The 14,557-nt window shown below is 51.5% G+C and overlaps 1 protein-coding gene, 1 long non-coding RNA gene and 1 pseudogene across 3 annotated transcripts in view; 2 read left to right on the top strand and 1 right to left on the bottom strand.

Moving 5' to 3' along the window:
* Nucleotides 1-7,706, top strand: part of LOC116967079 (protein shisa-9-like) — a 97,752-nt gene extending 90,046 nt beyond the window's left edge. The window contains exons 4-5 of one of the 2 annotated variants that reach the window (XM_033013556.1): nucleotides 2,847-2,993; nucleotides 7,267-7,706. In XM_033013556.1, the coding sequence (XP_032869447.1) occupies nucleotides 2,847-2,993; nucleotides 7,267-7,664 (545 nt within the window). In that variant the 3' untranslated portion in view covers nucleotides 7,665-7,706. Of the gene's footprint in view, nucleotides 1-2,846; nucleotides 2,994-7,263 lie in introns of both variants that reach the window. The other variant, XM_033013555.1, reaches the window with a different exon arrangement.
* On the top strand, nucleotides 1,987-2,166 carry LOC116967159 (annotated as a pseudogene).
* Nucleotides 7,707-9,054: 1,348 nt separating the features above from the next.
* On the bottom strand, nucleotides 9,055-13,664 carry LOC116967087. The gene is made up of 3 exons (XR_004410136.1): nucleotides 13,604-13,664; nucleotides 11,269-11,272; nucleotides 9,055-9,136 (listed from the first exon to the last, which is right to left on the bottom strand). It is a non-coding gene; the product is annotated as an uncharacterized LOC116967087 (long non-coding RNA).
* Nucleotides 13,665-14,557: the final 893 nt, after the last annotated feature.

The following is a 14,557-nucleotide window of genomic DNA, read 5'->3' as shown; positions in this document are numbered from 1 at the left end:
GCTATTTATTTAGTTCAGACTTTTACACTTTAGAGATACAGTGTGGCAACAGGTTCGGTGATCTTGCCAAGAGAGTCGTCAAAAGTGTTTTATTGTCACATGTCCCAGATAGGACAATGAAATTCTTACTCGTATAGTTTTGGTCACCTAATTTGAGGAAGGACATTCTTGCTATTGAGGGAGTGCAACGTAGGTTTACAAGGTTAATTCCCGGGCTGGCGGGACTGTCATATGCTGAGAGAATGGAGCAGCTGGGCTTGTACACTCTGGAGTTTAGAAGGATGAGAGGGAATCTTATTGAAACATATAAGATTGTTAAGGGTTTGGACACGCTGGAGGCAGGAAACATGTTCCCGATGTTGGGGGAGTCCAGAACCAGGGGCCACAGTTTAAGAATAAGGGGCACGCCATTTAGAACGGAGACGAGGAAACACTTTTTCTCACAGAGAGTTGTGAGTCTGTGGAATTCTCTGCCTCAGAGGGTGGTGGAGGCTGGTTCTCATGGATACTTTCAAGAGAGAGCTAGATAGGGCTCTTAAAGATAGTCAAGGGATATGGGGAAAAGGCAGGAATGGGGTACTGATTGGGGATGATCACATTGAATGTCGGTGCTGGCTCGAAGGGCCGAGTGGCCTACTCCTGCACCTATTGTCTATTGTCACCACAGAATATGTAAACATAATACACAACGAGAGAAAAAAAGTTCAGTGTGTATATACACATGCACGCATACTCAATAAATAACAATAATAGTGCAATAATAACAATAGTCTGTTGTAGTCCAGAGCTTATTTGTTGTTGTGTTTAATAGCCTGATGGCTGTAGGGAAGTAGCTGTTCCTGAACCTGGACGTTACCGTTTTCAAGCTCCTGTACCTTCTTCCCGATGGCAATGGTGAGTGTGTGGCCAGGATGGTGTGGGTCACTGATGATGTTGGCTGTCTTTGTGAGGCAGCGACTGTGATAGATCCCTTCGATGGTGGGGAGGTCAGAGCCGGTGATGGACTGGGCAGTGGTCACAACATTTTGCGGCCTTTTTCCGCTCCTGGGCGTTCAAGTTGCCGAACCAGGCCACGATACAACCGGTCAGCATGCTCTCTACTGTACACCTATAGAAGCTCAAGGGAATCCTCCTTGACATACCGACTCTCCGTAATCTTCTCAGGAAGTAGAAGCGTCGGCGGCCCAGCGGTAGAGTTGCTGCCTCACAGCGCCAGAGACACCGGTTCCATCCTGACCACGGGTGCTGTCTGTACGGAGTTTGTATGTTCTCCCTGTGTCCACGTGGGTTTTCTCTGGGTGCTCTGGATTCCTCCCACACTCCAAAGGCATGCAGGTTTGTAGGTTAATTGGTCACAAGGGATAGGAACAGAATTAGGCCATTCAGCCCATCAAGTCTACCCTGCCATTCAATCATGAACGGAGATACATCCAGTGACTTGGCCTCCACTCCACTGGCAGGGAATTCCATCAATTCACAACTTTCTGGGTGAAAAAGTTTTTCTCACCTCAGTCTTAAATGACCTCCCCTTTATTCTAAGACTGTGGCCCTTGGTTCTGGACTCGCCCAACATTGGGAACATTTTTCCTGCATCCAGCTTGTCCAGTCCTTTTATAATTGCATATGTTTCTATAAGATTCCCCCTCATCCTTCTAAACTCCAGTGAATACAAGCCTAGTCTTTTCAATCTTTCCTCATATGACAGTCGCGCCATCCCAGGGATCAATCTCGTGAACCTACGCTGCACTGCCTCAATCACAAGGATGTCCTTCCTCAAATTTAGAGACCAAAACTGTACATGTCTGACGGCTGATCTATCTCTCCCTCCTAACCCAATTCTCCTGCCTTCTCACCATAACCCTGACACCCGTACTTGTGACATTTGTGCAATGTGTATAAGCAGTATGTGAATGTATAGCCTATGAGAATGTAGCATAATTTTTTTTTTGCACGGTTCCTGTATTGTATATATTTATTACTTGAATAAAGTCTATTTTGATATTTTTTAAAAAACCAGTTCTTATCAGTTTAATATCTGATACGTCCCTTATCTAGGGACCATATATTAAATTGATTTTTGGAACAGGGAGATGGAATAGGGGCTTGCTCCGTCCACTCCACGCATCGACCCAGTATTGCAGTGCCTCTGGGAACGGTGCACTTCCCTTTTGGGAGATTTTCAAAGTTCAAAAGAAAAGACAAAAATTCCTCCTTGTTCCTCGTGCGTGCTTAAAAGCTGCGTGTCTGCCTGCTGCCCTCTCTCACTCTGCGTCTATGTCTGCGTGTGTGTGTGTGTGTGTGCTTGCGTGAGTGTGTGTGTGTGTGTCTGTGCGTGAGTGCATGTGTCTACCTGTGTGTGTGTCTGAGTGCGTATGCGTGAGTGCGAGTGTGTGTGTGTTTGACTGAGTGTGTGTGTGAGTGTGTGTGTGTGTGTTTGACTGTGAGTGTGTGTGTCAGTATGTATGTGTGAGTGTGCATGCCTGTGTGTGTGTGTGTGTATGTGAGTGTGATTGTGTGAGTGTGATTGTGTGTATGTGAGTGTGTGTGTGTGTGTGTGTGTATGTGAGTGTGTGTGTGTATGTGAGTGTGAGATTGTGTGTGAGTGTGTATGTGAGTGTGTCTGTGTGTGTATGTGAGTGTGTGCGTGAGTGAGTGTGTGTGTGAGTGTGTCTGTGTGTGTGAGTGTGTGTGTGAGTGTGTGTTGTTGGGGGGGTGAGTGGTGTTGGGGGGGTGAGTGGTGTTGGGGGGGTGAGTGGTGTTGGGGGGGTGAGTGGTGTTGGGGGGGTGGGGTTGGGGGGACCGTGGACACCGCCTCCCTCTCACCGTTTGCCGTGTCTCCCACACAGAGCCACCACACCTGAACAACGCCTGGGCCTCATCGCCAGGTCTGGGGCCCATGTGCCGTCCCCACCCCCACAGCAACGTGTTGCAGCGTGTGCCCAGCGCCCCCCACCACCCCGACTACAGCAAATACGCCAGCCTGAAGGCCGTGGGTGAGTGAGAGACCACCACCTGAAACCCCCCTTCCCCTAAACCCCCCCCTTCACCCTAACCCCCCTCACCTTAAACCCCCCCTCACCCACTCACCCCCCCTCACCCTAAACCCCCCCCTCTCACCCTGAACCCCCCTCACCCTAAACCCCCCATCCCCTCACCTACCCACCCCCCTCACCCTAAACCCCCCTCTCACCCTGAACCCCCCTCACCCTAAACCCTCCCCTCTCACCCTGAACCCCCCCTCACAGTAAACCCCCATCCCCTCACCTACCCACCCCCCCTCACCCTAAACCCCCCCCCTCTCACCCTGAACCACCCATCACCCTAAAACCCCCCTCCCTTCACCCACCCATCCCCCCCCTCACCCTAAACCCCCCTCACCCTAAACCCCCCCTCTCACCCTGAACCACCCCTCACCCTAAACCCCCCTCCCTTCACCCACCCATACCCCCCTCACCCTAAACCCCCCTCACCCTAAACCCCTCTCACCCTAACCCCCCCTCTCACACTGAACCCCCCCTCGCCCTAAACCCCCCCTCTCACCCTAAACCCCGCCTTCACCCTTCCCCCCCCCTCACCCTAAACCCCCCTCACCCTAAACCCCTCTCACCCTAACCCCCCCCTCTCACACTGAACCCCCCCTCGCCCTAAACCCCCCCTCTCACCCTAAACCCCGCCTTCACCCTAACCCCCCTCTCACCCTAAAAAACCCCCCCCTCACCCTAAACCCCCCTCACCCTAAACCCCCCCTCACCCTAACCCCCCTCACCCTAACCCCCCTCACCCTAAACCCCCCTCACCCTAACCCCCCCTCACCCTAACCCCCCCCTCACCCTAAACCCCCCTCACCCTAACCCCCCCTCACCCTAAACCCCCCTCACCATAAACCCCCCTCACCCTAAACCCCCCCTCACCCTAAACCCCCTCACCCTAAACCCCCTCACCCTGAACCCCCCTCACCATAAACCCCCCTCACCCTAAACCCCCCCCTCACCCTAAACCCCCCTCCCTTCACCCACCCATCCCCCCCTCACCCCTAACCCACTCTCACCCCTAACCCACCCTCACCCCTGCCTTCAAAGCCTGTTTAGGGGCTGCAAGGTGGCGTAGCGGTAGAGTTGCAGCCTTGCATCACCAGACTACATGCGCTGTCTGTACGGAGTTTGCACGTTCTCCCCATGACCTGCGTGGGATTTCTCCCACACTCCAAGGACGTGCAGGTTTCTAGATTAAACGGCTTGGTGAAAATGTAAATTGTCCCCAGTGTGAGTCAGATACTGCCCGTGTAGGAAGCAACTGCAGATGCTGATTTACACGGTCCATAGACACAAAAGGCTGCAGTAACTCAGCGGGTCAGGCAGCATCTCTGGAGAAAAATGAATAGGTGACATTTTGGGCTGAGACCTTTCTTCAGACTCACAAAGAAGGATCTCGACCCAAAACGTCACCAATTCCTTTCTTCCAGAGATGCTGCTTGACCCACTGTGTTACTCCAGCCTTATGTGTCCATCCACCTATCTGCCACTTTACCAATTGATAATCCCCTTGTCAAACGTCATAGCTTTGTGGAAAATAGACATTTGGAGGAACTCAGTGGGTCAGTCAGCATCTGTGGAGTAAAATGGATAGTCTCAAGGAGGGTTCCCACATGTTAAGGGCCTGTCCAACTTTCATGACCTAATTCACGACCTTTTCTACTCGTGGACATTTTTCATCATGTTAAAAAAACGCCCCGACCTACTTGATGCCATGAGTACCTACGACTAGCATCACGGCCTGCTACGACCTACCTACGACCTCCTACGACCTCGTGACGACCATGAGGCAAGGGCAAACTCGGCATAGGTCGTGAATTAGATCGTGAAAGTGGGACAGGCCCTTATAACGGCGCCTATCCATTTCCCTCCACAGACGCTGCCTGACCCACTGAGTTCCTCCAGCACTTTGTGTGTTTTGCTCAGGACTCCAGCACCTGCAGTTCCCTGCATCTCCATCCCCCTTATTTTTTAATTGGTTTTGTTTCAGGACGAGACACAGTTTCAGTATCGAGGCCCAGCTTCTAATTCTCAAACAGAATATGAAATTATTTCGAGTTAGTCAGCCTTCCCTGGAGTTCCTTTAACTATTTATTAATCTGAGTCATTATGCATGAGCAGTTGGAAATATAAACCCCTTCCCGGCTCGGCTCCACAATGTGATCCAGTAAAAGGGCACAGAGCAGTCTGTGGCCTCCCTTCCTAAACACCCACGCCAACAGGACCTGTCCGTCCTTCACCAAGATTAAAGTCACCCATCATTGTCACACCATTTTCCTCGCGAGCTGCTTTTAGTTCTTAGTTATAGTTTGGAGACATAGCACAGGAAGCAGGCCCTTCGGCCCACTGAGTCCACGCCAATCATCGATCACCCCTTCAGTGTTATCCCACTTTCTCATCCACTCCCTGCACACTGGGGCCAATTAACATGCAAACATGCACGTCTTTGGGATGTGGGAGGAAACCAGATCATACAGTGATACAGTGTGGAAACAGGCCCAACTTGCACACACCGGCCAACATGTCCCAGCTATAGTCACACCTGCCTGCGTTTGGTCCATATCCCTCCAAACCTGTCCTATCCATGTACCTGTCTAACTGTTTCTTAAACGTTGGGATAGTCCCAGCCTCAACTACCTCCAAACAGCTTGTTCCATACACCCACCACCTATTGTGTGAAAAAGTTATCCCTCAGGTTCCTATTTTTCCCCATTCACCTGGAACCTGGTTCTCTGGTCCTCGATTCCCCTACTCTGGGCAAGAGACTCCGTGTTTCAACCCGAGACTCTGTGCATACGGAGGAAACCCACATGGTCACTGGGAGAACGTGCAAACCCCACACAGACAGTAGCCAAGTTCTGGATCGAACCCAGGACCATGGTGCAGTGAGACAGCAGCTCTACCCGCCGCCCCACAGTCCAAAGACGGGCAGGTTTGTAGGTTAATTGGCTTGGTATATGTGTAAATTGTCCCTAGTGTGTGTAGGACAGTGTTAGTGTCCTCAGTAGGCCAAAGGGCCTGTTTCCACGCTGTATCTCCAAACTAAATTAAACTAAAGACCATTTGGCCCATCGAGCCACTGCTGGCCCTAAGTCCAATCCTATCATCCCATTCATTATCACGACACAGACTACCCACATCCAATCCACTCCTCCGACTCCCCTCGGTGTAGAGCAGGGTCATTCATAGCAGCCAATCAACATGCACGTCTCTGGGATGTGGCAGGAAACCCCAGCGCCAATTGAAAACAGGGAGAACGTGCAAACTCCACATAGACAGCACGGAATCAAAACAAGTCACTGGCACTGGTCTCTCAGCAGCGGTTTTGATTTAACATAGAACAGTACAGCACGGGAACAGGCCCTTCAGCCCACAATGTCCATGCCAAACACGATGCCAAGTTTAGTTTAGAGATACAGCGCTGAATCAGGTCCTTCGGCCCCTCCAAGACCAGCGAACCCCATACATCAACACTATCCTACACCCATTGGGGACAATTTACATTTACACCAAGCCAATTAACCTATAAACCTGTACGTCTTTGGAGTGTGGGAGGAAACTGAAGATCTTGACGGAAATCCACGCAGGTCACGGGGAGAACGTACAAACTCCGTACAGACAGCACCCGTAGTCGGGATTGAACCGGGGTCCCTGGCGCTGTGAGGCAGCAACTCTACCGCTGCACCACCGTGCCTGTACGTGATCCATATCCCTCCATTCCCTGCATATCCATGTGCCTATCTAAATGTCTCTTAAACACCACTAACATATCTGCCTCCACCTTCACACATACACACACACACACGTGTGCACACATATACATACACACTCACACATACACACACCCACAAACATTAACACACACACATACACCCACTCACATTCACACACATACACCCACTCACACACATTAACACACACACACACACACTCACTCACATTCACACTGGCACATAAACGCATACACTCACACAGACACACACATACACACTCATTTACATACACACTCATTTACATACACACACACACACATACACACTCATTTACACGCACTCACACACACACACACACACACACACACATATGAATACTCTCTTGCACTCGCACACACACACACACACACAGTGAACATAGAGAGAAAGTTCATAGGTCACAGGAGCAGAGTTAGGCCGTTCGGCCCATCGTGTCCGCCTGTCGCTGCTACCCCTCTCTAACCCGTGTTCCTCCCCAGCAGAGACAGCGGTGGAGGATTTCTACGGCAAGCGCTACCCGGTGATGGAGCTGCCGGTGAGCGGCCGCTCGCTGCCGGCGGTGAAGGATCGGCAGTCGGGGGAGCTGTGCGTCTTCCTCACCCCCACCGCCCGGCACAAGACCAAAGGCAGTCAGATGAACACCCACCCGCACTTCAGCTCGGGCTACAAGGGCTGGGAGACGGTGGGCGTGGGAGCGGGGCAGGGCGCAGGGCAGGGCGCGGGGCAGGGCGCGGGGCAGGGCGCGGGGCAGCGGCAGGGCTACGCTGCCAGGCGGCAGTACAGCATCGAGCACCTCCCCGAGATCTTCAGCCCACCCCTACACTACAAGCAGAGCCAGCACCACCTCTCCACCAACAGCAAGACCGAGGTGACAGTGTAGCCCCCCCACCCCCACCCCGCCCGCGTCTGTTGTCCCAAAGGCCACGACAAAGGAGGGGAGGGGAGGGGAGCGGGCATCTGGGCAACAGCTGGCAGTGCCCGGGGCGGAGCGGGTGGTGAGGGGGAGGATATTCAGGGGCGGCAGGCAGGTGAGGGACGGTGGGTGAGAGAGAGGGGGGTGAGGGAAAGACTGATGAGGGGGGAGGAGGGGGTATTGTGTGAAAGGACATTCTTGCTATTGAGGGAGTGCAGCGTAGGTTTACAAGGTTAATTCCCGGGATGGCGGGACTGGCATATGCTGAGAGAATGGAGCAGCTGGGCTTGTACACTCTGGAGTTTAGAAGGATGAGAGGAGATCTCATTGAAACATATCAGATTGTTAAGGGCTCGGACATACTAGAGGCAGGAAACATGTTTCCGATGTTGGGGGAGTCCAGAACCAGGGGCCACAGTTTAAGAATAAGGAGTAAGCCATTTAGAACGGGGACAAGGAAACACTTTTTCTCACAGAGAGTGGTGAGTGTGGAATTCTCTGCCTCACAGGCCGGTGGAGGCAAGTTCCCTGGATGCTTTCAAGAGAGAGCTAGATAGGGCTCTTAAAAATTGCGGAGTCAGGGGATATGGGGAGAAGGCAGGAACGGGGTCCTGATTGGGGATGATCAGCCATGATCACATTAAATGGCGGTGCTGGCTCGAAGGGCCGAATGGCCTACTCCTGCACCTATTGTCTATTGTCTATTGTCTATCTCTGGAGAAAAGGAATAGGCGACGTTTCTGGTCGAGACTCTTCTTCAGACTCTCAATGTTTATACTATGGGGTTATGATACGATACGATAGAACTTTATTTATTCCAGAATAAATAAAAAACACAAAATACATGAAATTGATGTGGTGAGCTGCCCAAGCGGAACATGAGGCGTTGCTGTTCCTCATGTTTGGTGAGGAAGCCCAGGACAGAAGGATTCGTTTGGGAATGGGAAGGGGGTTGAAAGGGTTCGTGATCGGGAGATCCAGCAAGTGTGAGGCGGGTGAGTCTACACTTGGTCTCGCCGATGTACAGGAGGCCAGATCTTTCCTTCAGACGCTCAGCTTGCAAAGTGAGCGAGATTGGGAGGGGGGTGGAGGGGGGCGTGGGAGGGAAGGGGGGTAAACGAGGCGATCTACGGCAGCGGGGAGCGCTGTGCTATCAGAAGTGCTCTGTTTTGTGGTGGCCTTTGACAACATTTAGCAAAAAAAAAAAAAAGACAACCCAGTAATGTATATTTTTACTGAACTGCAAACCTGACTTCTCATCAAGAGGGGTTTGTGCAACCTAGATTGTAGAACTTGTCCAAATGTTTGTACAGGAATATATCAGACTATTTAAAATACAGGGGAGCAGGGATTGGAGGGTGACGAACACACTGACATCTCAGACACGGGATGGTTTCACAAGCGATAGGAGCAGAATTAGGCCATTCGGCCCATCAAGTCTACTCCGCCAATCAATCATGGCTGATCTATCTAACCCCATTCTCCTGCCTTCTCCCCATAACCCCAGTTTCAGTTTAGTTTATTGTCACGTGTACCGAGGTACAGTGAAAAGCTTTTGTTGCGTGCTAACCAGTCAGCGGAAAGACAATACATGATTACAATCAAGCCATTCCCAGTGAACAGATACATGATAAGGGAATAACGTTGAGTGCAAGGTAAGGCCAGCAAAGTCCAATCAAAGATAGTCCGAGGGTCACCAATGAGGTAGATAGTAGTTCAGCACTGCTCTCTAGTTGTGGTAGGATGGTTCAGTTGCTTGATAACAGCTGGAAAGAAACTGTCCCTGAATCTGGAGGTGTGCGTTTTCACACCTGTACATTTTGCCCGATGGGAGAGGGGAGAAGAGGGAGTGTCCAGGGTGCGACTTGTCCTTGATTATGTTGCTGGCCTTGCCTATAAATTGGGTCAGTGGAAGGGAGGTTGGTTTGTGTGAAAATGGACACAAAAAGCTGGAGTAGCTCAGCGGGCCAGGCAGCATTTCTGGAGAGAAGGAATGGGTGACGTTTCGGGTCGAGACCCACTACCTCCATGTTCATTGATGGTAGGTGCTGCATCATCAATGGTGTGACCACTGGGACGGTGACTAGCGCTGTATTTCATGCGGCACGGAAAGCAGAGGGTGGGTGTAGGTCTGGGTGGCGTAGGGCCCCCCCCCCCCCACCACCATTCCCTTTCCCCCTGGTCCTGAGGCAAACTGCCCAGCCCTGGATGCCACTGCCACCACGAGGACAGGACAGTGGTGCTGTAACGGTGGAGCAGTCGATGGGCCGAGCGGCCTACTCTGGCTCCTATTCCTTACACATCCTGGCAGGTCATTGTGATCCGGGGAGGGGGGACGGTGCTGAACGCAAGACTCAGAGGGAAAATAATGATAGGACAAGGCCTGTAGCAGCCATTCACCGCAATCTGTGCCATGTCAGGGGTCCTGGGGAGAAGGCAAGAGAAATGGGGTTGAGAGGGAAGGATAGATCAGCCATGATTGAATGGAGCGGTAGACTCGATGGGCTGAATGGCCTGATTCTGCTCCTTGAACTTATGAGTAGGAAGGAACTGCAGATGATGGTTTAAACCGAAGGTGGACACAAAATGCTGGAGTAACTCAGCGGGACAGGCAGCATCTCTGGATAGAGGGAGTGGGTGACGTCTCAGACCGTCTGATCCCGAAACGTCACCCATTCCTTCTCTCCAGAGACGCTGCCTGCCCCGCTGAGTTGCTCCAGCCTTTTTGCGTCTATCTTCGACCGTGAACCTGTGACCTTTGCGGGTGGCGGCTCCTCCATTCCGATCCCACTCTCTGTCAGTCTCCGGCGTAGGCCCTGTGCTCCGGCCACTGAGTTGTCGCCATGGTTACGCCTCGCGGGAGCAGGCCTAGGCCGAAGCCTAGGCCCCAGAGTCCGCAGCTCTTTGGCAGGGAGATACCTGGTCAAAGCAGACGGGCATTTACAGAGAGGGTCCTTGCTTCCTTATACTGCGGTCGTAGAGAATAGCAAACTTTCTTTCTATGTATCCCACTGCCTGTAAATGTGCTGTATGATATCTGTTCTTCGATTTCTACGCGGGCAAATGTATTCTTCAGTGTTATTGGAGGCAGTTTCTACTTTATTCGCCTCTGTTTGCCTGCTGGTAGTTTCCAATGGTGTCAATTCTGTGCTTCTTCACACCATCCTGAGTTGTAATTCTGAAACAGGATTTTATGAATAAATCAGGTTTTGTACTCCAGTGTCTTTTGTACGATCTCGGTTTGAGGTGCGTGGCTGCCCCCTTTACCTGTCTCTCGGGACCCACTGCTAGTGCCCGCTTGTGTTAAAGTGGTTCAGGCTGCCTCTGGACGGAGCTGCCCTCCTCCCATGTGGGGGAGATATGGGATAGTCATCGATCCGGGGCTGGGTTGTAATATGTGTGTGCCAAAGTTGGCCCGATATAGTCATAAAGTCATCTAGCGTGGAAACAGACCCTTCGGCCCAACTTGCCCACACTGGCCAACATGCCCCATCTACACTAGTCCCACTTGCCTATATCCCTTCAAACCTGTCCAATCCATGTACCTGTCTAAATGTCTCTTAAATAGTACCTGCCTCAACTACCTCCTCCGGCAGCTCGTTCCATACACCCACTTCCCTTTGTGTGAAAAGTGCCCCTCAGATTCCCTATTAAACTTCCCCCACTCATCAGATTAAAGCTTGTTCTCGATTCCCTTCTCTGTGTAAAAGTCTCAGTCTATATACCGATCTATTCCTCTCATGATTTATCCACCTCTATAAGATCACCCCACACTACACCTGCGCTCCCGGAATATGAGTCCCAGCCTGCTCACCTCTCCCTGTACTGTAGCTCAGGCCCTCGAGTCCTGGCAACATCCTCATTAATCTTTTCTGTAGCCTTTTCAGCTTGACAACATCTTCCCTACAACATGGTGACCTTAATCAAATGGTGACCAATATGACAAGGGTCTCAGGTTTCACAAGCCCCCCTTCCCCAATATCAGAACTGTCCCGACTTCTGTGGGACGGTTCAGGTGCCAGTGAGGGGAGGTCATTGAGGATGCTCACGCCAACTCCTTCGTCAATCTCAAAGACCCGAAACACAGGCCACAGCTGGGCAGGGGCAGGGTGGCAGAGACCCTAGTCTGGGCCAGGATCACTCCGCTCCTAAAATGGCTGCCTGGGTCCCATGGAAACCACAACAATGGCTGGTTTAGGTCTGTGGTTTAGTCACGGAGGCTGTGGAGGGTAGAGCCGCTGCCTCACAGTGTCAGAGACACGGGTTCAATCCTGACCTCGGGTGCTATCTGTGTGGAGTTTGCACGTTCTCCCTGTGACCAGATGGGTTTCCTCCGGGTGCTCCGGTTTCCTCCCACGTCCCAAAGATTTGCAGGTTTGTAGGTCAATTGGCCCTCTGTAAATTGCCCCTTAGTGTACAGGGAGTGGATGAGAAAGTGGGATAGCACAGAACTAGTGTGATCGATGGTCAGTGTGGGCTCGGTGGGCCGAAGGGCCTGTTTCCGTGCTGGAGCCCTGAACTAAAAGGAGTTCACCAAGCAGGATGGGGGAGGGGGGAGGTCAGTTGCCGAATACAATCTCGGAACGCCGCGCTCCCACTTGTCCTGGGTGCAGCGAACCTTCGGATCACGGGATATGTCCCTACCGTGAGGGACCGGGAGACACGGGGATCTCCAGGGACCGCTCCCGGAATCTCCGGACGGTATTCCCTAAGCACAGCGCCGGGACAAATCAACTCCTGGACAAGGAGTTCCTCCTCTGCCCACTGGGTGGTGGGATAATGGAGGAAGCAGGAGATAATAGGAAATAGGTGCAGGAGGAGGCCATTCGGCCCTTCGAGCCATTCTATGTGATACACGGACCGGTGGGACCATGGACCAAGGTCAGGGTGTTGAATAAAAGTGTTAGTCCCACCCCACCTCTCCCTGCTGTTGTTATTGCACTACAAGGAGAAAAGTGCGGAGAGATCCCGGGATGAAGGTAGGGAGGGAGAGCGTGGGGCGGGGACTGGGGACCGGAAGCAACAGGTTTCATAACAAGAGTATAGGAGCAAAGAGGTCCTTCTGCAATTGTACAGGGCCCTAGTGAGACCACCCCTGGAGTATTGTGTGCAGTTTTGGTCTCCAACTTTGAGGAAGGACATTCTTGCTATTGAGGGAGTGCAGCGTAAGTTCACCAGGTTAATTCCCGGGATGGCGGGACTGTCATATGCTGAGAGAATGGAGCGGCTGGGCTTGTACACTCTGGAATTTAGAAGGATGAGAGGAGATCTCATTGAAACATATAAGATTATTAAGGGTTTGGACACGCTAGAGGCAGGAAACATGTTCCCGATGTTGGGGGAGTCCAGAACCAGGGGCCACAGTTTAAGAATTAGGGGTAGGCCATTTAGAACAGAGATGAGGAAAAACTTTTTCTCACAGAGAGTTGATGAGTCTGTGGAATTCTCTGCCTCAGGTGGAGGCCAATTCTCTGGATGCTTTCAAGAGAGAGCTAGATAGAGCTCTTAAAGATAGCAGAGTCAGGGGATATGGGGAGAAGGCAGGAACGGGGTACTGATTGGGGATGATCAGCCATGATCACATTGAATGGTGGTGCTGGCTCGAAGGGCCGAATGGCCTACTCCTGCACCTATTGTCTATTGTCCCCTGCCATCACTGTTGAGATTGTGAATGAAAGCCAACAGCCCACCTCTCTCTGGTTGTGATAGCGTGTCAAGGTTCACAGTGAAGGACACAGAGACACACAGCACACAGAGGAAACGGAGCTGGCGTGGAGATAGTTCCTTAACAGCAGGCCGAGGTTGAGCCTCACCTCGCCTGGCTCCCGTCTGGTCGGAAGTGCTGGGACCTCATTAGTTCATAAGTGATAGGCGCAGTATTAGGCCATTCGGCCCATCAAGTCTACTCCGCCATTCAATCATGGCTGATCTCTCTCTCCCTCCAAACCCCATTTTCCTGCCTTCTCCCCATAACCTCTGACACCTGTGCTAATCAAGAATCTGTCAGTCTGTGACAATGAATTCCACAGATTCACCACCCACTGTCGAAAAAAATTCCTCCTCACCTACTTTCTAAAGGTACGTCTTTATATTCTGAGGCCGTGGACTCAGGCCCTGGACTCTCCCACTAGTGGAAACATCTTCTCCACACCCATTCTATCCAGGCCGAGGGGAGGATCGCCAGGATAGGTGGCGCAGCAGTAGAGTTGCTGCCTTACAGCACCAGAGACCCGGGTTCGATCCCGACTCCGGGTGCTGTCAATACGGAGTTTGTACGTTCTCCCCATGACCTGCGTGGATTTTCTCTGAGATCTTCGGTTTCCTCCCACACTCCAAAGGCGTACAGGTTTGTAGGTTAATTGGCTTGGTATAAATGTAAATTGTCCCTAGTGTGTAGGATAGTGTTAGTGTGCGGGGATCGCTGGTCGGCACAGACACGGTGGGCCGAAGGGCCTATTTCCGCGTTGTACCTCTAAACTAAACTAAACATCGCCTGTTGGCGGGACCCATGCACCCATCTCTCAGATACTGAACCACATCCCACTGACTGCCAGAACTCCCAAAAGATTTGAACGCTTCTCCCAGCTTCAATAAAATATAGAAAAAGCTGCGTATTTAAAAATTTACACTCTTAAAATAAGCCAAAGATTAAAAATGCAAAGGGATTGAAATAATTAACACCTAACAGTTCAAATCAAACACATTTAAATATGTTTAAATTAATAATTTAATGCTTCTTCATTAATTAATCAATTCTGAAGGAAGTCAATTGCTTGTAACTTGTCCTTATCTCTGCCCAGTGTGTGGAATAAGTTGCAGAAAAAAGGAACTGCAGATGCTAGTTTGCACAAAAAGACACA

This window comes from Amblyraja radiata, chromosome 38 (assembly GCF_010909765.2).
Source record: "Amblyraja radiata isolate CabotCenter1 chromosome 38, sAmbRad1.1.pri, whole genome shotgun sequence".
Lineage (NCBI taxonomy): Eukaryota > Metazoa > Chordata > Chondrichthyes > Rajiformes > Rajidae > Amblyraja > Amblyraja radiata.
The sequence above is the reverse complement of the archived record's forward strand: the minus strand, read 5'-3'. Positions and strand labels throughout refer to the sequence as shown.